At 33.0% G+C, this 23112-nt stretch overlaps 1 protein-coding gene across 1 annotated transcript; it reads right to left on the reverse strand.

Annotated features, from left to right (window-relative positions):
* Positions 1-8455: 8455 nt before the first annotated feature.
* LOC135844114 (TBC1 domain family member 13) lies at positions 8456-19085 on the reverse strand. The gene is made up of 10 exons (XM_065362232.1): positions 18930-19085; positions 18730-18803; positions 18503-18628; positions 18254-18392; positions 18013-18169; positions 17581-17779; positions 17272-17473; positions 13975-14097; positions 9206-9370; positions 8456-9086 (listed from the first exon to the last, which is right to left on the reverse strand). The coding sequence occupies exons 1-9, from the start codon at positions 18947-18949 to the stop codon at positions 9247-9249; spliced, it is 1164 nt and encodes a 387-aa protein (XP_065218304.1). The 5' UTR covers positions 18950-19085; the 3' UTR covers positions 8456-9086; positions 9206-9246.
* Positions 19086-23112: the final 4027 nt, after the last annotated feature.

Here is a 23112-nt window from a genome sequence, read left to right on the forward strand (position 1 = left end):
TGTGGAAAACTGCAACAATCATTCCTATATTAAAACCTGATAAAAACCTAAATCTGGCATCTAGTTATCACCCCATCTCCTTGACTTCAGTTCCTTGCAAAATACTTGAAAAAATGGTTATTATACGTCTTAATTGGTATATTGATTCCTCAAACTCTCTTAGCATTTATCAAAGTGGTTTCAGAAAGAAAAGATCTATCCTAGACCACCTCTTTAGTCTCCAAAAAGAAATTACAAATTAGTTCGACCTTCCAGAATAAAGAAAGTGTTCTTTCAGTCTTTTTTGATCTTGAAAAGGCATTTGATAAAGCCTGGCGTTATAAAATTCTCCAAAAATTACATTCCATTGGAATTAGAGGACATTTGGCCTACTTTATTCAGAATTTCTTAACAAACCGTACTTTTAGAGTGAGAGTTAACAATACATGCTCGGAATTTTTCGAAATTGCGAAATTGAAAATGGAGTCCCCCAGGGTTCAGTTCTTAGCACAGTTTTATTTATACTTTTGATTGATCACATTTCCAATGTTGTTTCTAGACCCATTTCTCTGAGAATCTTTGCTGATTATATAAACATTTGCTTTCGTTCAAACAATATTCAACTAGCTCTTCAAGTAATCCATGAAAACCTTGAAAAAATTGAATCATGGGCAGATTCTAATGGTCTAACCTTCTCTGAGTCAAAAACCCACTGTATACTTTTCACCTAAAAAAATAAGATTCCTCCAGATCTCATTCTCAACTTCAAAGGACACTCTTTAGAATTCAAAACCACTACTAAATTTCTTGGCTTAACTTTTGATAGAAAACTAAATTGCACTCCTCATTTTCTAAAAGTAAAATCAGATCTCATGAAACGCCTAAATCTGTTGAAAATAATCAAAAACACCGAGTATAATCCATCTCGCAAACTCCTACTTCACTTGTATAAATCTCTAATTCGCAGTAAAATTGAATACGGAAGCCCATGTTTTGCAAATATCTCAAATAAAACTTCTAATATCCTAAAAACAATTCAAAATTCAGCCCTAAGGATCTGTTTAGGAGCCCTCTATTCCTCTCCAATAGATAGCCTATATTGTGAAGCAGCAGAATTAATTACCCCAGATTTTAGAACAACTCTCATAACAAACAAATTCATCTCAAATGCATCCACCAACCCTCCCCATCCACTCCAAAACTCAATTAACCCACCAAACCCCCAACATTTTGACCATATAGTAAGACCCATTTCTAATTTAATCACAATGTTGAATGATCTTCAAATCAATCCTAAAACTCTCATCCAAAAACCAATATATTATACCCCCCTTGGCTTCTAAAGCCTCCTCAAGTCAATCTACAGCTTATTAACTACTCAAAAAATAGCCACTCTCCATCAGTAATAAAACAGAACTATCTTGAACTGTTATCACTCAGTTATCAGAATACAAAAAATGCAATCTTTGCTTTACAGATGGATCAAAAATACCAACACTTCACACAGGATATGCCTACTCTATAAATGATAGAATTTCAAATTTTAAAATCCATAACTGTTCTTCAATCTACACTGCCGAACTCACAGCTATTTTCCACTGTCTCTGTGACATACTCACTTATGAATCAGAAAATAAGTCCTTCTTAATTCAAAGTGATTCCCTCAGCTCACTAACTGCTATCCAAAATCTTTTTTCCGATCACCTTCTAATTCAAAATATTCATAAAACTCTATTTGACTTACAAAATTCAAACTTCTTCATACAGTTCTTATGTATGTACCCAGCCACGTTGGAATCTTAGGAAATGAAATTGTAGATATTAATGCAAAATCTGCCACCACCCTTTCTCCCCTTATATTTATCACAGCTGACGACCTCAAATCTATCTTAACCCAAAGCACACTTGAGAAATAGCAAAACTTTTGGTCTCTCCAAACCACAAACAAGCTCTTTCAACATAAAAAATCAGTCCATCCTTGGAAAAACCTCTCCTACTTAAACAGACTTGAAGAAATCATTATAACCAGATTGAGAATTGGCCACACAAAAATCACACACAATCACCAAGGCCCCAAAACCCACATGTCAGTTCTGCCTGTCAGAACTTATATCTGTCCAACACTTACTATTTCACTGTCCCTTCTTACATCAGCACAGACTATCCCTTCAAATAGATGAAAGATCCCTATTCATACCAGACGACCCTTTCGAAATTGAAAAATTCTTAGACCTAATTGAAAAACTTGACCTTGCCAACTCGATTTAAATCTCACACGACGACGGGTGTAATAATCAAGTAATTACAAACACCCAAAAAAAAAAAATCATAGGAGGTTTTCTAGTTGTAGTCGATTTTGAATTTTGTTCTTGAGTTTTAGTCTCAAGGACTTCATTTTCATTTCCATGACCTAGCGTTGAATTTTATGAAGTCATTTTTGTGGCTGAATTTTTATTCTTAATTTCTGCGAAACCTATTCCTTGAAATGAATTTTCGTGGTTTTTATATTTTGAGCTTAAGATTGGGCATGATTTTGGTTTTGTTTGGTTTGTTTTTTGTTTTTTTTTTGAAGAAGTGTCGTGTGACCTATAAATGGGTTAATTTTGCGCGAGAATTTGTGCTAAAATTATTTTTGATGAATTTTTGGATGATTGTTAGTGTTTTCGAAGAATTTTAACGAACATTTTTTGGTGAATTTTGAACGTCTTGAAATGGGGTCAGTCGAAAGGGTATCATGTGACCTATGTAAATGGGTTGATATTTCGCTAAGAATTCAAAAATGCTTCAACTTCACTTGAAGCCTTTTTGAGCATTTTTGAAAGATTTGGAGCCGAGATTGGGTGTGATTTTTCAGAGTTTTTGAAAAAGTGTCATGCGAACGACCTATCTAAAAGTGTTGCAATTTTGTGAGAAATTAAAATATTCCGACGAAAATTTGTTTCGATCATTTTGGCGGTGATTTAGAATTCGATTTTCGATCAGTTGAGAATTTTTTACGGTGATTTTGAATGAAGTTTTTTTCGCGATAAATTCGATTGATTTTTCACGACTAATGAACGTTAATGATATTTTTTTTCTTCTTTTTGGTGGTCACGAATGAATTTTTTCTTAGTAACTTTCTGGGCATTTAATTTTTGTTGATAATAAGAATGGTACATTTTTTTATAGCGATTTGAAACTCTTTTTTTACGGTTTCAGTTTATAATTTTTTTTTTCGGGATTTTCAAAATATATTTTTTTGTAGCGGTATTTTTGAGTGAACTGGACGATTTCGAATACCTACCTAGATTTTTTTGTGAATTCGGAGATGATTTAGAGTTTACCTACTTTTGGTTTAGTGTAGAATTCTCCTGCACAGTTGTCTTAAATGAATTTTTCAGTTTGATGTCGAATGAATTTTTTTAGCGGCGATTTCAAATTATGTTCTTTTTGATGGAGGTAGGGTAGGGTGGGGGAGGGGGGGTTGTTGATTTTTAGTGAGCTTTTTTTGGTCATTTTGAATGAATTTTGTTCATCTTGACTGATTTTTATTTCAAGTTGAGCCATCAAATGAAATTTTGAAAATCGTTATTGGCAGAATGATAAGTAGGTATAGAGTGCCGCGGGCAAATAGCGGGTTTGAAAAGGAAAAAAAGGCATATGAATTTTTTCTTCAGCCTCTCAAATGTCCTTCTGTGTCCCAAAAAGGGGGCTAAATTTTGAAAAATTGTGAAAAGTCGTGTGATATATCGAATAGTATGTTTTTGTGGTCGCTGAGTACGAATATGAACTCATTTTTTGCTCCAGCCTCTCAATGCCCCTGTGTGCCCCAAAAAAGGGAGCCAAAATTTTGAAAAATTGTGAAAAGTCGAGTGATATACCGAATTGTATGTTTTCTAGGTCGCTGAGTACGAATATGAACTCATTTTTTGTGTCTGACCTCTCAAAGCCCCTTTGTGCCCCAAAAAGGGCGTTAAAATTTTGAAAAATTGTGTAAAGTCGTGTGAGTGATATATCGAATGGTATGTTTTCGAGGACACTGAACCTGAATTTGAATTTTTTTTCTGCTTACGATTCCTCAAAGGCAAAGCCTCCTTACATCCCCCTAAATAATATAAAATTTTGAGAAGTCGCCAATAATCGTGTCGAATAGTATGTTTTCAAGATCGCTGAATGCATGATTATGGGCTCATTTTCATTATCTCCCTCACTTTACTCTTCACACGTCACACGTCCCACCAATGCATCATTTTATTGTTCTATTAACTGGCAAAGCTACCTACCTACCTATCTAGTTACCTATAGAGGTAGAATATTTTTATATAATGATGATTTTTTTTTTACATGAAATATTTTTGCATTAAGTAAGTAATGGTTTTAGTCATTCATGTTTCTAATCAAATTCTTGTTGATTTTTTTTGTTTTAGAAGGCGAAGGCAGATCCTGATCTAAGAATGCGTGGAATTCAGATGCAGATCCTGTCTACGCGTGATATCATCAGCTCCAGAATACATATCCTGCAGCTTCGAACGTGTAACATCTTGTGTATGTAATTTTTGTTAACTCGATATCTCCCGCCTCCCCCTCCCCCGCCTGAACAGATAGCTGCCATAATTTTTCCTGGTTGAAGAACAGTATTTTACGCATGCGAATTTGTAAATGTGATTATGCCCCTACCTGATATTTGACGATTGAAATGGATTCTATTGGAAAAGCTCTAGATTATTCCCTAAAGATGGAATAGTTCCATAATGAGAACTTGCTTTAACCTTCGCTGCTTTATTTATGCAGTACTTTTACCTAATACTTATACTGCTACTTATCGATTTCATGGATTTACGTGGATATTTGACGTTTAATTCGCGACGAGCTATTTTTTTTTTCAATTGATGGATGAATATCGTCGACGTTATTATGGAAGAAGCATTTTGAAGCTCGACATAAATATGATACGAGTATTTTTTATGTTTAATTTTAGAACTTGTACGGCGCAGTACTGACTCGGGACAACAAAGTTTGATGAGTTAGGTGATGCTTTTCTTTAGTCTAGTTTTTTCTGAGTAGAGTAGGGATATAGAAGATGTATGTTTTTTTCAACTGTCTTTCTTTATGAAGGCGATAGGGTGAATATTAGTTGAGAGGTTATTTTATAGGATAGGAATGCAACATTATTCATTTCGAACGATTATTTTTGGCTGTAGTTTCTCGAGACTTTGATCAAATCAGTAATATGATGGTTTTTTTTTTTTTTTTTAATTGAATAGGTACTAGAATATTTTGGATCAAAATTGGAAAAATGTTTATTTGGCCATTTTCAAAATTAATTGTATAGGTAAGTGACGCGCCGATGTTGGTATCTGGTCAACCTGGAGACCTCACAGCATCGGAAGAGACCCGGAGGGTTTTGCGATGCCTACTGCGATCGTCCCCGGCATCCGGGATACCAAGGCGGCATGGTAGGGTCGCATTAAACGAAGGGTAATGAGGGATGGTAGATGTTACACGTTTAACTAGATATCTAACATTGTTCGAATCGCAGGTCGAAAGGTCTTTTCATCGTCGGCGGCGTTCTTTGGTACCTCGTGTACGACTTTTTCCTTCAAAAACACACCAGAGGTGTGATTTTTGGAGCGAACGAGTCGTATACGAGTTATCCGAGGCGTCGCTGGGCGATTTGTGGTGCGTGAAAGTGCGTGTGGTGAGTGTAGGGAATTGAGATACTGTTCCGGAGAGTTGGGCCCGACAAAGGGTTCGATTGTCTGGACTGTTGAGAGTGCGCAAAGAGCGGGTGTCGATCTGGATTTTTATGCTTTGTTAGAATCTAGTTAAACGTGTAGGGTCTTTCTGTCATCGTATGGGTACAGAATATTCAAAAATTGATCTATTAAAATTATTATTAGCATCGAACTTTCTAGGAATGTGTTTTAGTCATCATTGGTCGGATGGGAGATGACTGGGTTAGTTAGATTTTGGTACTGAGTAAAGAGTCAGGTGCAGGTGAGTCGTTACTATGTTAAGTTAGTTTATATACCAGTTGATTCAGGTGAGTGGTTATTTAATTACTTATTAATTAAGATTAGCTTATTTGCGTCAAATTTGAGATATGAGACAAGTGACGAGCGAAATTGTCGAGCATTGACGCTGTTTTACGACGAAATTTGTCGAGAAATTTAGATTAGGACCCCTCCCCCCCTGTCCCTCTACTTTTTATGTACATATACTGTTGATCTTGTATCATTTTTGTTTGTATATTTTTTAAATTGAAAATTTGTATTAATCACATGTTATTATTATATTCGTGTATTTCTGTAATGACCAATCATGGTTTTTCACTGTCGAGCGGCCGGCAGTGTTTTTTAATCCAGATTGGTCAACGTGTTGTAGAATTAAGTTTGTATTGATTTCTTTGCCGTTGAAAAAATTGAAACGATTTTCGTTTTGTGTTGTTTTGTTTTATTTCATTTTGTGTTTCGAAATTTGACGAATTCATAGAATAGACAAACAATAGGTATTTTTCATTGAAACTCCATCGCAGAAGCCCATTTTTGGGGGTTTTGCCAAAATTATTTTAAATTTGTACTCAGGTGCCTCTAAAACACTATTTTGATGTGCGATATGATATTTAGGCCCATTTTTGATTTTTGAACCTCCCCCTCAGAAGCCCATTTTAGGGTTCACGCCGAAATAATATCAAATTCATACTGGGGGAGCTTTAAAAACAATAATTTTGATGTGCTACGTAATATTGGGGTCCTTTTTTGAGTTTTGAACCTTCCCTTGAGAAGTCCCTTTTGGGATTTCCGCCAAAATAATGATAAATTCGTGCTTGGGAGCATCAAAAACGTATATTTTGATATGTCACGTGATTTTAGGGCAATTTAGAAATTTGAACCTCCTCTTTAGGAGCTCCTTTTAGGATTCACTCCGAAATGATACCAAATTCGTACTCAGGAGCTTCGAAAACATACATTTTGATGTGCCACTTGAAATTTGGGGTATTTTTGAATTTTGGACCTCCCCTTCAAAAGCCCATTTTGGGGCTCATGCAAAAATGATGTCAAATTCGTTCTCGAGAGCTTTAAAATCGTACATTTTGATATGCCACTTGAAATTTGGGGGTCTTTTTGAGTTTTGAAACACTCCTTCAATAGCCCATTTTTCGGGTTTTCGCCAAAATTGTATCAAATTCGTAGTCAGGAGCGTCAAAAACATCTATTTCGATATGTCTCGTGATTATTCAGGCCAATTTTGGAATTTTGAACCTCCCCCTCAAAAGCCCCTTGTGGGATTTCTGTCAAAATAATATCAAATTTGTGTTCAGGAGGGTCTAAAACATATATTTCGATATGTCGCGTGATATTTAGGAAAATTTGGAATTTTGAACCCCCTCCTCCGAAGCCCATTTTGGGGTTTACGCCGAAATAATATCAAAATTCGAACTCTGGAGCCTCAAAAACATGTATTTTGATGTGTCGCATGAATTTGAGCTCAATTTTGAGTTTTACCCCCTCTCTCATGAGGCTAATTTCGGGTTACGTCTGAAAATGACCTCAAATTTGGATTCAGCGCCTTCAAAAACCCCTACATACCGAATTTGGGCTTAATCACTTGCATTTTACTCGCCCAGTTGAAAAAATAAAGGTGAGTAAAAAATTGAGTTTTGCGCCTTGTTTTATTAAAGTATGCAACCCATTCGACAAATCAAAATGATCGCAAACGCAAAAGGCTTAAAATGAGCAAGTTTTCAAATTTCTGCCTTGATATGTTTGGGTATGCAACCCATTTGACACGGCTAAAATGTCCGAACAACGCTTAAACCGCTCGAAAAAGTGGTCATGTTATTAGGAGAATAGAAGATATTAGCAGGTCTCTAAATCCATTTTGAACCCTCTGCCTTGATACAGTTTGGGTATGCAACTCATTTGACACGGCTAAAATCGCCAAACGACGTTTAAAAAGGTAAAATATGAGGCGATGTTATTAGGAGAATATAGGATATTAGCAGGTCTCTAGTACCAAAATTTTCAACCGACCTAGTAGTTTGTAGATTCTCCGATAGATGGCAGCACGCATCCGTGTAGGAATTAAATTTCGGATATTTGATATTTTAGACAAACTAGTTCCATAATATACCGATAGATAGCGCCAAGCATCCGTGTATAATTTAAATTCGTAAATTTTAAAAATTAAAGAAACGTAGTTCGTTTTTATTGGTATAGATGGCGCCACGCATCCGTGCGGAATGAATATTTAATTAAAAATTGGCTAATTAATCACTTCCGAGCCGAATTTTTACATGATTAATGTGTACGTAGGGGTTTTTTGATCCGGAGAATTTATTTTTGAGCTTATTTTCAACGCAAGATCAACACTTATAGGTGAAATCGTAATTTTGAATTAAAAATAGCGATTTTTAAAACAATTTTAGAGCGTTTTTGAATAATGTCAAAGTCAGGGGTTCCAAATCTCAGGTAATTTCAGCAAAATACACACCTAATACGTTAAAAATTTATATTATACGCTTAAAGGCTTAAATATGGCTAAGTAATAATTTTTGAGTACTATTGAATAAATGCCTGTTACATAATCTTACGTAAAATATCGTTGATTTTCAAGAAAAAAAATATATGAGGGCAACACACGCCACACATTATAGGACAAAAATCATCCACATAATGATTGCAAAAGGTATCACAGACGGCTAATTAAACACAATATTAAAATAATAATTAAAAATATTATCGTAAAATCATCGACTTAATTATTATACAACACGATTAAATTTTTTAAAAATAGAAAAATTTCACATAAAAAACAATAAAAACAAAATACATAAATGGTGAGTGGTGTACGACAAATCTAAAAAAAAATATTCAGATAAGCGTACGAGAAGGGGTTCCAAAATAAGGAGATCTTTTTAAAATATTATTATTGGCAATGTTGGGTAGGTACGTAGCGAACCCATAATAGACAGAAATTGTTTTTAAATTAATAATATACGAATTAAAAAAAAAATAAAAAAAAAAATACAATATTCATGCATGTAAATTTCTTCGCCTATTCGATGATCAAATCCTCGAAATACATGGTAAGATTCGGCGGAATGAGACTGAGCACTTTGCAGTATTCTACACGTCATGAAACACACGAGAAGAAAAATTATTAATTAATTAAAAAACTAGACTGACTAATTGACAATAAGGTAAGTAAATTAAGTAAGTATATAAATTTCAGAAGCATTACGTACAATGATATGTTTCATTTCAGTTCGCTCTGCGACGAGCACAGTTAGCTGTTTTGAGACAATTCTACCGCTTTGCTGAGCACTATTTGGATATCGGTAGACGGATAATTTTGTAAAAGCTTCACATTCGATGAGAAATCTCCATCTAAAAGTTGGTTCTTGATCAATCTGCAACAAAAAGGAAACAGTTACATTAATTAGAAGTAATAAAATGATAAAAAAACGTGTATTTTTGACAACAAAAAATTGGGTCAATTTTGAGCACTACAATGAGCCGTTTTCGAGGGAACCAATAACTGTGGGGAAAATCTGACACCGGAAATGAATTCGCCGTTCCAAAAAAACCCCCTAGCCCAATTTTCGGCTCGATCAGCGACCAAAAGTTTTTTGGCCCAAAAAAATGCATGAACTAACCCCTTTGCATTTTTTTGGATTTTTTTGAATTTCAAAAAAATCGAGTAAAATGTGGTTTTCGACTAATTTGAGGTCGCCGAGTACGAATCTGCTTTCAGATTTGAGCAATCGCCTATTCTTCGTGGAAAATGAGCGCATATCTCGCGATCCAAACATCCTGCATCAATTTTAAAGTTATATTTGAAATCAGACACCTCGAATTAGTCAGAAACCGTCATAAAAAATTCAAAATTCCACAACTTTTTTCAGGTCATTTTTTAGCTCAAAAAAAGGCAGTTTTTGAGAGAATGGTGTACTCTGGTGAAAATCTGACATCGGAAATGAATTCGCCGTCCCAAAAAACCCCCCTAAGCAAATTTTCAGCTCGATAGGCGACCAAAAGTTTTTTTGCCCAAAAAAATGTATGAACTAACCCCTTTGCATTTTTTGGATTTTTTTGAATTTCAAAAAAATCGAGTAAAGGGTCGTTTTCGACTAATTCGAGGTCGCCGAGTCCGAATCGGCTGTCCGATTTGAGCGCTCGTCCTTCCTTCATCGAAAACTGGCGTTTATCTCGCGATCTAAGCGTCTTGCATCAATTTTGACGTTATATTCGAAATCAGCCACCTCAAATTAGTCAGAATACGTCATAAAAAATTCAAAATTCCACAATTTTTTTCAGGTCATTTTTTAGCTCAAAAAAAGGCAGTTTTTGAGAGAATGGTGCACTCTGGTGAAAATCTGACACCGGAAATGAATTTGCCGTCCCAAAAAACCCCCGTAAACAAATTTTCAGCTCGATAGGCGACCAAAAGTTTTTTTGCCCAAAAAAATGTATGAACTAACCCCTTTGCATTTTTTGGATTTTTTTGAATTTCAAAAAAATCGAGTAAAGGGTCGTTTTCGACTAATTCGAGGTCGCCGAGTCCGAATCGGCTGTCCGATTTGAGCGCTCGTCCTTCCTTCATCGAAAACTGGCGTTTATCTCGCGATCTAAGCGTCTTGCATCAATTTTGACGTTATATTCGAAATCAGCCACCTCAAATTAGTCAGAATACGTCATAAAAAATTCAAAATTCCACAATTTTTTTCAGGTCATTTTTTAGCTCAAAAAAAGGCAGTTTTTGAGAGAATGGTGCACTCTGGTGAAAATCTGACACCGGAAATGAATTTGCCGTCCCAAAAAACCCCCGTAAACAAATTTTCAGCTCGATAGGCGACCAAAAGTTTTTTTGCCCAAAAAAATGTATGAACTAACCCCTTTGCATTTTTTGGATTTTTTTGAATTTCAAAAAAATCGAGTAAAGGGTCGTTTTCGACTAATTCGAGGTCGCCGAGTCCGAATCTGGTGTCCATTTGTGTCGAGAGACGCTGCTTCAGCGAGAAATTGCGACTATATCGCCGAATACGAGTCCAATGCAAAACAAACGTCATTTTTGGATTCAGCGACTTCAAATTAGTCAGAAAACGTCACTGAAAATGCAAAATTTGACAACATTGTTCAGGCTAATTTTTGAGGCCAAAAATGGTCCGTTTCTGTGAGAAGGGTGCGCTCTGGTGAAAATCTGACGCCGGAAATGAATTCGCTGTCCCAAAAAACCCCCCAAACCAGATTTTCAGCTCGATTTGCAACCAAAAGTTTTTTGCCCAAAAAAATGCATGAACTTAACCCCTTCGCATTCTTTGGATTTTCAAAAAAGTCGAGTAAAGGGTCGTTTTTGACTAATTCAAGGTTGCTGAGTACTAATCTGCTTTTAGATTTGAGCGATCACCTCTTCTTCGTCAGAAACGAACGCTTATCTCGCGATCTAAGCGTCTTGCATCAATTTTGACGTTATATTCGAAATCAGCCACCTCAAATTAGTCAGAATACGTCATAAAAAATTCAAAATTCCACAACTTTTTTCAGGTCATTTTTAAGCTCAAAAAAATGCTGTTTGTGAGAGAATGATGCACTCTGTTGAAAATCTGACACCGGAAATGAATTCGCCGTCCCAAAAAACCCCCCTAGTCCAATTTTCAACTCGATTGGCGACCAAAAGTTTTTTTGCCCAAAAAAATGCATGAACTTAACCCCTTGGCATTTTTTGGATTTTTTTGAATTTCAAAAAAATCGAGTAAAGGGTCGTTTTCGACTAATTCGAGGTCGTCGAGTTCGAATCTGGTGTCCATTTTTGTCGTGAAGCGCTGCTTCAGCGAGAAATTGCGGCTATTTTGCAAAATACGAATCCGATTGCAAAACAGACGTTATTTTTGGATTCAGCGACCTCAAATTAGTCAGAAAACGTCATCAAAAATGCAAAATTTGACAACTTTCTTCCAGCTCATTTTGAGTCCAAAAAATAGCAAATTATTAGTAAAAGGCAGCGTCGTCGGGACAATCTGACACCGGAAATGAATTCGCCGTCCCAAAAAACCCCCCAAGCCCAAATTTGTACTCGATTCGCGACAAAAGGTTTTTTTGTCCAAAAAAATGCACGAACTAACCCCTTTGCATTTTTTGGATTTTTTTTGAATTTCAAAAAAATCGAGTAAAGGGTCGTTTTCAACTAATTCGAGGTCGCTGAGTCCGAATCTGCTGTCCGATTTGAGCGCTCGTCCTTCCTTCATCGAAAACTGGCGCTCATCTCAGAATCAAAAAAACCTGCATCAATTTCGACGTCATATTCGAAATCAGCGACCTCAAATTAGTCAGAAAACGACATAAAAAGTGCAAAAAAATTTAACAACCTTTTTTTGGCTCATTTTCAAGTCCAAAAATTGCCCATTTCGGAGAGAAGGGAACGCTTTGGTGAAAATCTGACACCGAAAATGAATTCGCCATTCCAAAAAACCCCATGACTGACATTCGCATTTAATTTGTATCGAAATTCAAAGGTTCATTTTTCTTGGGAGGAAAAAATGCACTTTTAATGTATTTACGGCAAACTGGTTAGGCAATTTTATTAACACCTGTGTAATGAACGTTTTAACTTGAAGAAGTGAGGTATAATAAATAAATACTTAAGTAGCTATTTTTCCCATTTATAGATGCTGTTTTCTGACTAATTTGAGGTCAACGAATCTGAATTTGGTGTCTAATTTGAGCTGTGGTATCCCCTTCATCGAGAAATACAGATATTGTTTTTTCAACAAATTCGCAGTATTTCGGAAAACTCAAGGTAAGAGCCGTGCTCCTGGACCTCCAAATCAGTCAGAAATCATCGAGAAAATTTCAATTTTTCATCACGACTTTTCGGCTCAATTTTGAACTTGAAAATTGACAATTTTTACCAAAATTTCATTGCGCTTTTGGGGGTTTATCAATTCGCAAGTTTTACTGAAATATCATTTTCTTTTTTTACCAAGTTTTCGAAAAATTTGAAAGTAGTTACTTATTTCATAAAAAAGATGAAAAAAATTGCCTCTGAAAATGCTTATTTAAATTTTCCAAATTTTCAGAAATCTTACTCAGTTCCTTGAAAAAAAAGTAACTTTGGTAGTCAAAAACATTTTAAAAAAGTAACCAAAAAAGTTACAAAACCAAAAAAAAATTGCAACATGTAAAAAATTTCAAAAAAATAAAAAATGCACTTAGAACTCTCAATTAAAAATGTAAAAAAGAATAAATCTCTGAACAAAACATTCGAATTAAAATTAAATATTAATAATGAATCTCGATAGAAACTTTTCAGCAAAAAAGCAGGACTTCGGAAATTATTGGAAAAAAGTCAGAATTTTTTGGTAATTTCGACAAAAGACGAGACTATCTTGTTATTTTTAGCATGAAGCAAAGCTCTATACAGCTTTACAGTAATATTCGGCAAAAAAGCGAAACCTTTCACCAAATTTTCAACAAAAATATAAAACTTTGATGCTGTTTTTTTTTTTTTTTTTTGCAAAAAATTGAAACTATTTAGTGATTTTTGTAACAAACGAAAATTTTAATCAATTCTTTACATAAAAGGTGATAATTTTGGACAAAAATTTAGAGCAAAATTAGATAAATTCAACTTTTGAAAATTTAAAAAAAGTAAACTTTAGTAACCAACATTTTGAAAACGTAATTAAAGCTTACTTTTAATAACATCACTTGAGAAATAACCGAGTACGAGGCCTGAATTTTCAAAAAATTGCTAAAAATCCAAAAATCAGCTCAAGCATATGAATTTTTGGTTTCGGAAATTTCAGGACATGCTCTTTCGATCAAGTTCTATAAAACTTTCCTCATAAAATTACTTTTAGCGTAATTTCACCAGAAAATCTAGAATTAGGTTTTAATAATATTTCGGAAAAATCCCAACTTGACTCAAAGACAGGTAGGTAAGCCTCTTTTTGCAGGGCAGAAATCAAAACTACGCCAACAAGTATGAAAATAACTAGAAAACTGAAAAACTTACACGATCATGGCGCTGCATATGTAAATCAAGAACGAGAATCTGTCTTGATCAGCGAACAACGAGTCCCAAATACGTAGCACGTCTGGTAACGGGAACTCTTGAGAGAGTAACAAAGTCAGCCATCTAGAAAAAATATTTTTAACCATTAAAAAAATTCGATAAATATAACAAAATACATAATAATTCATTAAAGACGAGTCAACATTTTTCTATCTTCGATAAAAACTGGAAAAAATAATTGAATGGAAAATTCTAAAATTTTATGTTGAAATAAAAATCGAAAAAAGCAAGACTTCTTTAATTTTGACAGAAAAGGGACTTCATTCCAGTTTTGACAAAAAATGAGACTGTTTTGCAATGTTGAAAAAAAAACCAGGACTTTTTTTTTACAAATTTTGACAAAATCAACAATGTTTTTGCAACATTAGAAAAAAAGATCTGTAACTCTGTATTGTAATTTTGCTAAGCACTGGATTTTTTTGCAATACTTTAATGACGAAAAATTGTGACTCATTTACAAAAAAAAAAAAAAAAAAAAACAGTTCTTCTCATTGCACTTTTGACAAAAAAAAAACTTGAGACTTTTTTCAGAAAAATTGAGAAAAAATTGGAACCCTTTCGCCAATGGAAAAAAAACGATGCTTCACAGAAGTTTTTTCATGAAAAGTTCTTTTGATTTGATTTTTTAAAAATGAGACGACGACAAAAAAATCACGAATTTTTTTGAAATTTTGACAAAAACATGACTTTTTGCGTAGTTTTGACGAGACTTTACTGCAATTTTGGCAAATAACAAAATTATTTCAATTTAGTTTTGGGAAAAAATGAAACTTTTGAGCGATGTTGGCAAAAATACGACTTCTTTTCACCAATCAAGAATTTTCTTGCAATTTTGGCAATAAGAGAGGACTTTTTGAGCAATTTTGACTGAAAATCCATATATTTTTGCAATTTTGGCAAAACACAGGATCTTTTTTATAACTCTGGCAAAAATTAAACTTTTTTTGCAGTTTTAGAACTCTTTCAAAATGAAAAAAATTTTTATAGCAATTTTGACAAAAAATAAAACTCTTTGGCAATTAGAGAAAAAACTAGACGTTTCGGCAATTTTGGCAAAAAACAGAAATTCTTTTTAATAATTTTGGCAACAATTAAATTTTTTTGCAAATGTTGTAACAAACAAAATTTTTTCTAGCAACATTGACAAAAATAAGGCTTTTTAGCTACTTTGGAAAACAAAAATATTTTCAATTTTGAAACAAATGAACCTTTTCAGTAATTTTAGCAAGAAGAGGACTTTTTTTCTACCAATTTCGTCATAAAAATCAGAAATTTTCTTGCAATTTTGAAAAAAAAGAAGACTTTTTGAACAATTTTGACAAAACAGAAATTCTTTTACATAATTTTGGCAACGATTAAATTTTTTTGCAAATGTTTCAACAAACAAAAATTGTTTCTAGCAATTTTGACAAAAATAAGACTTTTTAGCTATTTTAGGGAAAAAAAGACTTTCAATTTTAAAAAAATGAAACTTTTTAGTTATTTTAGCAAGAATACGACTTTTTTTCTATCAATTTCGTCATAAAAATCAGAAATTTTCTTGCAATTTTGGAAAAAAAGAAGACTTTTTGAATAATTTTGACAAAACAGAAATTCTTTTTCATAATTTTGGCAACAATTAAATTTTTTTCAAATGTTTTAACAAACAAAAATTTTTTCAAGCAATTTGGACAAAAATAAGGCTTCTTCATTTTTATCAATTTCGTCATAAAAAATCAGAAATTTTCCTGCACGTTTGAAAAAAAAGAAGACTTTTTGAACAATTTTGACAAAACAGAAATTCTTTTTCATAATTTTGGCAGCCATTAAATTTTTTTCAAATGTTTTAACAAACAACAATTTTTTCAAGCAATTTTGACAAAAATAAGGCTTCTTTATTTTTATCAATTTCGTCATAAAAATCAGAAATTTTCCTGCACTTTTGAAAAAAAGAAGACTTTTTGAACAATTTTAACAAAACAGAAATTCTTTTACATAATTTGGGCAACCATTAAATTTTTTTTGCAGTTTTAACAAAACAAAATTTTTTCCGGAAATTTTGACAAAAATCAGACTTTTTAGCTAGGTATGTATTTTGGAAACAAAAATGATTTCCAATTTTTAAAAAAATGAAACCTTTTAATAATTTTAGCAAGAATACGACTTTTTTTTCACCAACTTCGTCATAAAAGTCAGAAATTTTCTTGCGATTTTGGAAAAAAAACAAAGACTTTTTGAACAATTTTGACAAAACAGAAATTCTTTTTCATAATTTTGGCAACATTTGAATTTTTTGCAGTTTTAACAAACAAAAATTTATCAATTTTGACAAAAATAAGGCTTTTTAACTATTTTTAAAAAAAACAGATTTTGGGCAATTTTTGAAAAAACGAGAATTTTTTGCAATTTTGACAAAAAATACTTGAACAAAACGAGCGTAATATAAATAGATCAGCATAAGTTTTGGAACACCCTGTATACATTGAAAAAGTTTTTCAAGCAGCAATAACTGCGGAAAAAAAAATGTAATAATACTAATAATTTTTTAAAAGTAAGTAGTTCAAAAAATACAGGCCCAAAGATTAAATAATTCAAAAATATCGCAAAATTACTGAGAAGTAAGACTTTGATGTGCTGTGAAAATGATCAAAAAAATTCTTGGAATTATTTGTGAACGTTTTTCAATGTTTTGAAAATGATCAAAAATTCATCAAATATTAGATAATAAAAATGATGAAACACTGAATAAATTTTTAAAATTGAAATCGGGTAAATACTATAGAAAAACTTTCAAAAATAACTCGACTTTATTACAACCCAGATAACAAAAAAAAAAAAAGTTCACACAACTTTTCGATCATTTAAGTCCAATTTAATTTATGAAGTCATTTTCAATGATGTTTTTTGTCAATTTTTGCAATTTTTTAACAATTTTTATGCAAACAATGCTTGAAAAATTTTGCCAATACGTATTTGAATTTTTCCTTAATCTAATCAAAATCAAATTTTGTTCTTGAAAAAAAAAAAAATTCGATTTGGATATGAAACTTTTCGAAAAAATATCACTCTCGCGACTTTTTGAGCACCCTGTACAAAAACAAACAACAAATATTTCAAGCTTCCATCGACTTCAACATCCTCATCTCATCCCAAACGCTCACCAATAAAAATTCCAAACCCATCACCTTAAAAACCACCTCATTCGATACCAAACTCCCAAAAAACATACATATAAATACTAATCGAAAATTAATTCACCTAAAACTATAATATTGCGGATACAATTGCAGCTTGGTTAAATGCATATGAATCGAGTAATCGATCGATCGAACTTTATCCGTCAGCTTGGTCATTAACATCCCGATACCGCACTCAGCTTCATCCAAGCTTTTAATGAAAAAATCTCTAATCTCGGACATTAAATTGGTAAACGTGAAGAAACAATCAGCTTCGGCGTGTTCTGAAACAGATAACAAAATTATCTCACTTTCACACTTACGTATACGTACACCACACCACATCACGACGCCATATTGAAAAACAAATACGACTACCAGTTACACCCACTTTGCCATTCGGAAGACGTATCTGATGCGAAACAGTAATAAATCGGGCCGATGATTTCGTTCATTCCTTGAACGTATCCTTGACCCGGGTTCAATTTAGCGTACAGAAATAATATCCTTTCGACTACCTCCCAATGTGCTTCGGATCCTTCTTCCAGCGGCGAATAGTCGTCGATAGATTTACGTTTCGATAAAGCAATCTGTAACAAATTTCAGAACAAAAAGAGCTGATGAGAAGAAAAGCTACCGTTGATTTTTTTTCTTTCATCGTTCGTACGAGACGAGTTCGTTCTCGAATCAACTTCCTTACTTGCTACTGGTTTCCAGAGCGAAAGCGAATTAAAAATCATAAAATACCCAACGTTAAGAACAACTAAATATTACAACCTATTATTATTAATAATCGTATTAATAAAATACGAAATTAATATACCTTAGTTAATCCTAATCCTTTACGTTCGACGTTAGCTGAATTCAAAACCGAACTTTGAACACGACGATGGAGTCTTTTTCGTCCTCCACTATTTACTACCGTATCACAAGGGTAATCCGTAGCTTGCTGGAAGAACGATATTTCCGGATTTAGTCGTCTACAAAGAACAAAACAAACATCAGAATTACTGATTCAAGAATCGACGAACAGATCAATATCATCGAAGCAACGATCAACGAACCTGACATCTTTATCTATCTGGAGCAAAACTTCGTTATCTTTGAAATACGTATTCCATTTACTGCTGGGATTATTACTCAGTGGATGATCACAACTGGTATCTTCGTTCGTATCGCTGCCAGGAGTAACGATCATTTCATCTAAGAAAATCAGATACATCGACAGATAAGTATACAATTATTTCATTTCAAATCAGAAAATAAACACGATACTTCGTACAGAGAATACCGATTCGTAGTTACATATTTACCTATAAATTGATTATACAAATTCCTCTGCATCGTTAAAGTTTTACTCCACGAGTTCCTCTCAGGAGGTAGATAATTCATCAATAGTTTCCAGCACAATGGTCGAAGTCCTTTCTCTTCCGGAATACCTTCGAATTCGAACGAAACACACATAAACAAATAGTTAAACGATCAACGAACATTAATCGTTAACTCTAAAAATGAACACATTTTCAAGCAGCTTACTCACCATTGAAACATAAACTACGTAAAGTATTCATATTGATCTCATCCTGAGAAAGTGCTTCTTCGAAAGCTTTCAACCTGAGAACGAGTAAAGTGAAATTAGTTGATGAGTTGATCAATACAGAAGGCAATTGAGTTGGTGTTTTCTAAGACTAGATATTTCAAAATGTATACAGCTAAGACGTAATGGGTTGGAAAACTCACCTGATTTTGTATCCGGCCATCGTGATGTTATTCTAGCCTCGATGAGATAATTACTACGACGATTTTAATTCATTTTCTATTTCTGGTGCTTCGATGCAATACATGTTATCGCAATAATTGATAAAACAAGCGAAGATTTCGGAATACGAGCTCTGTTCTTTTTGTATCGCGTTCCTGTAACAAGATTTTTAATTGCACTGTCAATGTGACCGATGTAAAGAAGCTCACATACTGAAGCAGGCTGAGGCAGTGTAGCGTCACACGTTTTTTATTTTTTTCAAAAAATAAAATGCTGAATTGCTGATTTTAAAATTAATTTAAAAATTTAAATTTAAATTAAATTTTAAACTTTAAAGTTGAAAATCGAATGAAATGAAATACTATACTTTTTTTTTTTTTTTTTGAGGAACCATTTTAAAACTATGTACTTGGAATTTGGAAACCTTTTGGAAACCAAAAAGTGGACTACAATTATTTCTTTACGATTTTTAATCTTATGTCATCGCTGAAGCTCTCCAGATAGATTATATAAGAAATTGAAATTTGTTATTGTTAATTTGACCAGTGATGGCAGATGGCACTGATGGCATGGCAAAACTTTTGCATTTCATTTCAATTTCAATTTAAAATTTTTAGTTTCAGTTCTGCTCATTTCAGTTTCGGATTTAGTTTTTTTTAGACAAGTTTCAGTTTCTTCATTTCAATTTCAGTTCCTTTTCAGGTTCAGTTTTTTTAGCTCTTAGCTCCACTTTTTTCCTATCAAATTCGTAATACATAATTTTGAAAATTTATCGAAAAAAAATAAAAATGAACAACCAAAAAAATCAGTTCAGTTTTGCTTTTTTCAGTTTCATTTTATACTTAGTTCCACTTTTTTCCTATGGTACATATCGGGTACGTCTACGTACGTCGTATACATATAAGATTTGTAATATTTTGAAAATTAATTTTAAAAAATAAAAATAAAACAATCAAAAATTGGTTTTGCTTTTTTTTGGTTTTAGCTTCAATTTGCATTTTTTTTAGTTTGAGTTTTGCCAGTGATGAAAAACTGAAACTGGTTGAAAACTGAATTCTGAAATAAATGAAACTGAAACTGAAACTTGAAACTGAAAAAAGATAACTCAATAAGTGTTTAAATAGTGTAGTTCATTTTTTCTTAAAATTTCCAAAACATTATAAAAAATTCCTATGCATAGAAAATTTCTGAAAATTGTATGGTAGATACCTAAGTTAGTCTCAGTACCTATTCTAAAACATAGCACCGACATCTTCGCCACACCCCTCTTTGTATAGGTTAGAAATAATTTTTCTCCCTAAAAAAAAGCAATTTTTGCACTTTTAAAGTCCCTAGTCCTCTAAAACTTATTATGTATGATTGTGTGAGTTGATGGCTTGCTACTTATGTACCTACTTTAGTGTGTGTAACTAAAATGTCATTTATCCAGTAAAGTAACCTTTCCTTCATACTTGCACAGTGTAACTTCACCTTCCTATATCTTGCAAGGTAACTTCAGTACTTCTGTGATTGATAACTCTGATACCGTTTGTTAAAAAGTTAATTTTTTATCCTACAAAGTTTAAATTTAATTTCAAAAATGTGGCGAAAATTCATAGAAAAGATTACTAAGAACTTACAAACTAAGTACGTAAGATTTTTTCCTAACATAGGCTAATTACGCATGCTATTCTTTAACCTACAGTAATTGCTCTTCGAATACCTAACCTAGTACCTTGACCAATATTTTTGAAACAATTTCAGGACGCCCAAGTCGAACCAAAATAGTAATTCAAACAAGGAAGAATTACTCAAACAACGAATAAAAGAGTTGGAAGAAGAAATCAAGAAACGGGAAGAAAAAATTAAGAAGTCAGACGAAAAAATTAAGAAGTCAGACGAAAAAATCAAGAAGTCGGATGAAGAAATCAAAAGTTTGAAAGAGCTACTAGAATTACAATAGGGGAGGGGGGGAGTAATTATTCTGAACAACGATTCAAACTCTCATTTCTGATCAACCAATCTGGATGGATTTCTGTCATTTTTTACTCCAAATAGAGAGTATTGATTTACCTAGCGAAGAAGGTAAACAGTTGTTTTCTTTCTTCAATTACATACCTACATCAGACCTTTCAAGCAATGATTTTTCAACAGTTTCTCAAAATTAATAACATTTATGTGTAGTATTTGAATCAAAATTTCACATTGCTCGAACTCTTGGGAGTTGGAATATTTACACCTCTCAAAACAGTTCTAAAGAATGGTAAAAAGGTGTCAATAATGATTAATAACACTTTTTTACTGTGGCTGGGGACTGTTTCAAAAGTGATAGGTGTCCTGATTTCTCTAATTTCTCCACGTTGCGTTTCTGTTTTTTTTTTTACTATTTATTTATATTTGACCGATTTTTCCAACGCAAAAGATATGTGCTCCTTTGATTTTCTTTTCACTGTGAAATTTTCATTTTTTGAAATTATTTTTCATTGTAATATATTCTATGTTTTTTTTTGAGGGGGGGTGCACGATTTTATTTTTTACACCTATTCTTTTACTTATTTTGTATTTTAAATTGAAATACATTTTAATTCGTAATATCACAGTTTTTTCGTGATTTTTTTCTGTATTAATATGTGTTGCTCATATTTTTTCACCTTTTTTTTGGCAACTTTTCAATTATTTTCTGGTTACTTTTTTGAGCTTTTTTGGAGGAAAAATTGAGTACGAGCCCTGCCCTCCTTTCATTGCTCGATCATTTCAGTTTCATCAGTTTCAGTTTTAGTTTCAATTTCTTCATTTCAGTTTCATTTTTAACCAGTTTCAGTTTTCCATCACTGGTTTCCAGTTTTTAGTTTGAGTTTGGCCAGCGTTGAAAAATTAAAATTGGAACCTAAAACTGAAACTGGTTGAAAACTGAAATTAAAACGAAGAAATTGAAACTAAAACTGAAATCTAAAAACTGAAACTGAAATGAATAAACCTGTAACTAAAAACTGAAAAAAGATAAACTGAAATTTAAGTAGTTCAGCTGTTTATCTCAAAATTTTCAAAATTTATTATGAATTCATTGAATTCTTATGCACAGAAGATTTCTGAAAATTTTATAGTAAGTTCAGCTGGGGGTGAGTGTGAGATATACCATAATAACTTAACATAGCACCACCACCTTGGTCGCTCCCCTCTTGGTAGTTGGTATTGGTCAAAAAGTATATTTTTCTGCTAAAAATGGATATTTTTTCTTTTGAAACGCCCCCTCCCCCTCTTATATTGGTGAATGTTTTTTTTGCGAAAAATGACCACCTTTGAGTTTAGAGTTTAGACGCCCCCCTCTCCCCTCCTACTAATGAAAAGTTGTCTAGAACTTATCAAGTACATACTTATGTGTGAGTTGATGGTCTGGTACTTTGGTGTGTTTAAGCCATATCCAGTAACTCTCCTCCATACTTGCACAGTGTAACTTCACCTTTTTCTCTATTTACCAACAAGGTGATTGATAACTACTTTGATAATTGATACTTTTAGTTGAAAATGAAAAGTTAATTTTTTATTCTACATAAGTTTAAAAATTTCAAAAATGTGGCGAAAATTCATGGAAAAGATTACCACGAACTTACGACCTGGGTAAGATTTTTTTCCTAACTATTAGGTACCTACCTACGCATTTACGCATGCTATTCATTACCCTGCAGTAATTTGCTCTTCGAATACCTAACCAATATTTTTGAAACGATTTTAGGATATCGAAGTCGAACCAAAATAGTAATTCAAACAAGGAAGAATTACTCGAAAAACGAATAAAGGAGTTGGAAGAAGAAATCAAAAGTGTAAAAGAGAAGTCGGAAGCAGAAATCAAAAGTTTGAAAGAGCTACTGGAGTTACAATATGGAGGGGGGTAGGTAATTATTCTGAACAATGATTCAAACTCTCATTTTTTATCAATCAATCTGGATGGATTTCTGTCTTTTTTTTTAAACTCCAAATAGGGAATAATACATATTGATTTACCTAGCGAAGAAGGTAAACAGCTGATTTTTTAAAATTAGGTACATACATCAGACCTTTCAAGAAATGATTTCGAAAGAGTTTCTCAAAATTAATAACGTAGGTATGCTAAATGCTTATTTGAATCAAAATTGGGATATTTATACCTCTCAAAACAGTTCTTAGGATCAGTAATGATTATCAACA

The sequence above is a fragment of the Planococcus citri genome, chromosome 4 (assembly GCF_950023065.1).
Source record: "Planococcus citri chromosome 4, ihPlaCitr1.1, whole genome shotgun sequence".
In the NCBI taxonomy this organism is placed as follows: domain Eukaryota; kingdom Metazoa; phylum Arthropoda; class Insecta; order Hemiptera; family Pseudococcidae; genus Planococcus; species Planococcus citri.

Coding starts and splice junctions, on each gene's coding strand:
- LOC135844114 (XM_065362232.1), bottom strand. CDS start 18,949: ATGGCCGGATACAAAATCAG. Junction 18,804..18,929: donor ATGGCCGGATACAAAATCAG/GTGAGTTTTCCA, acceptor ACTCGTTCTCAG/GTTGAAAGCTTTCGAAGAAG. Junction 14,098..17,271: donor CCGCAATATTATAGTTTTAG/GTGAATTAATTT, acceptor TATTTTTTCTAG/ATGGCTGACTTTGTTACTCT.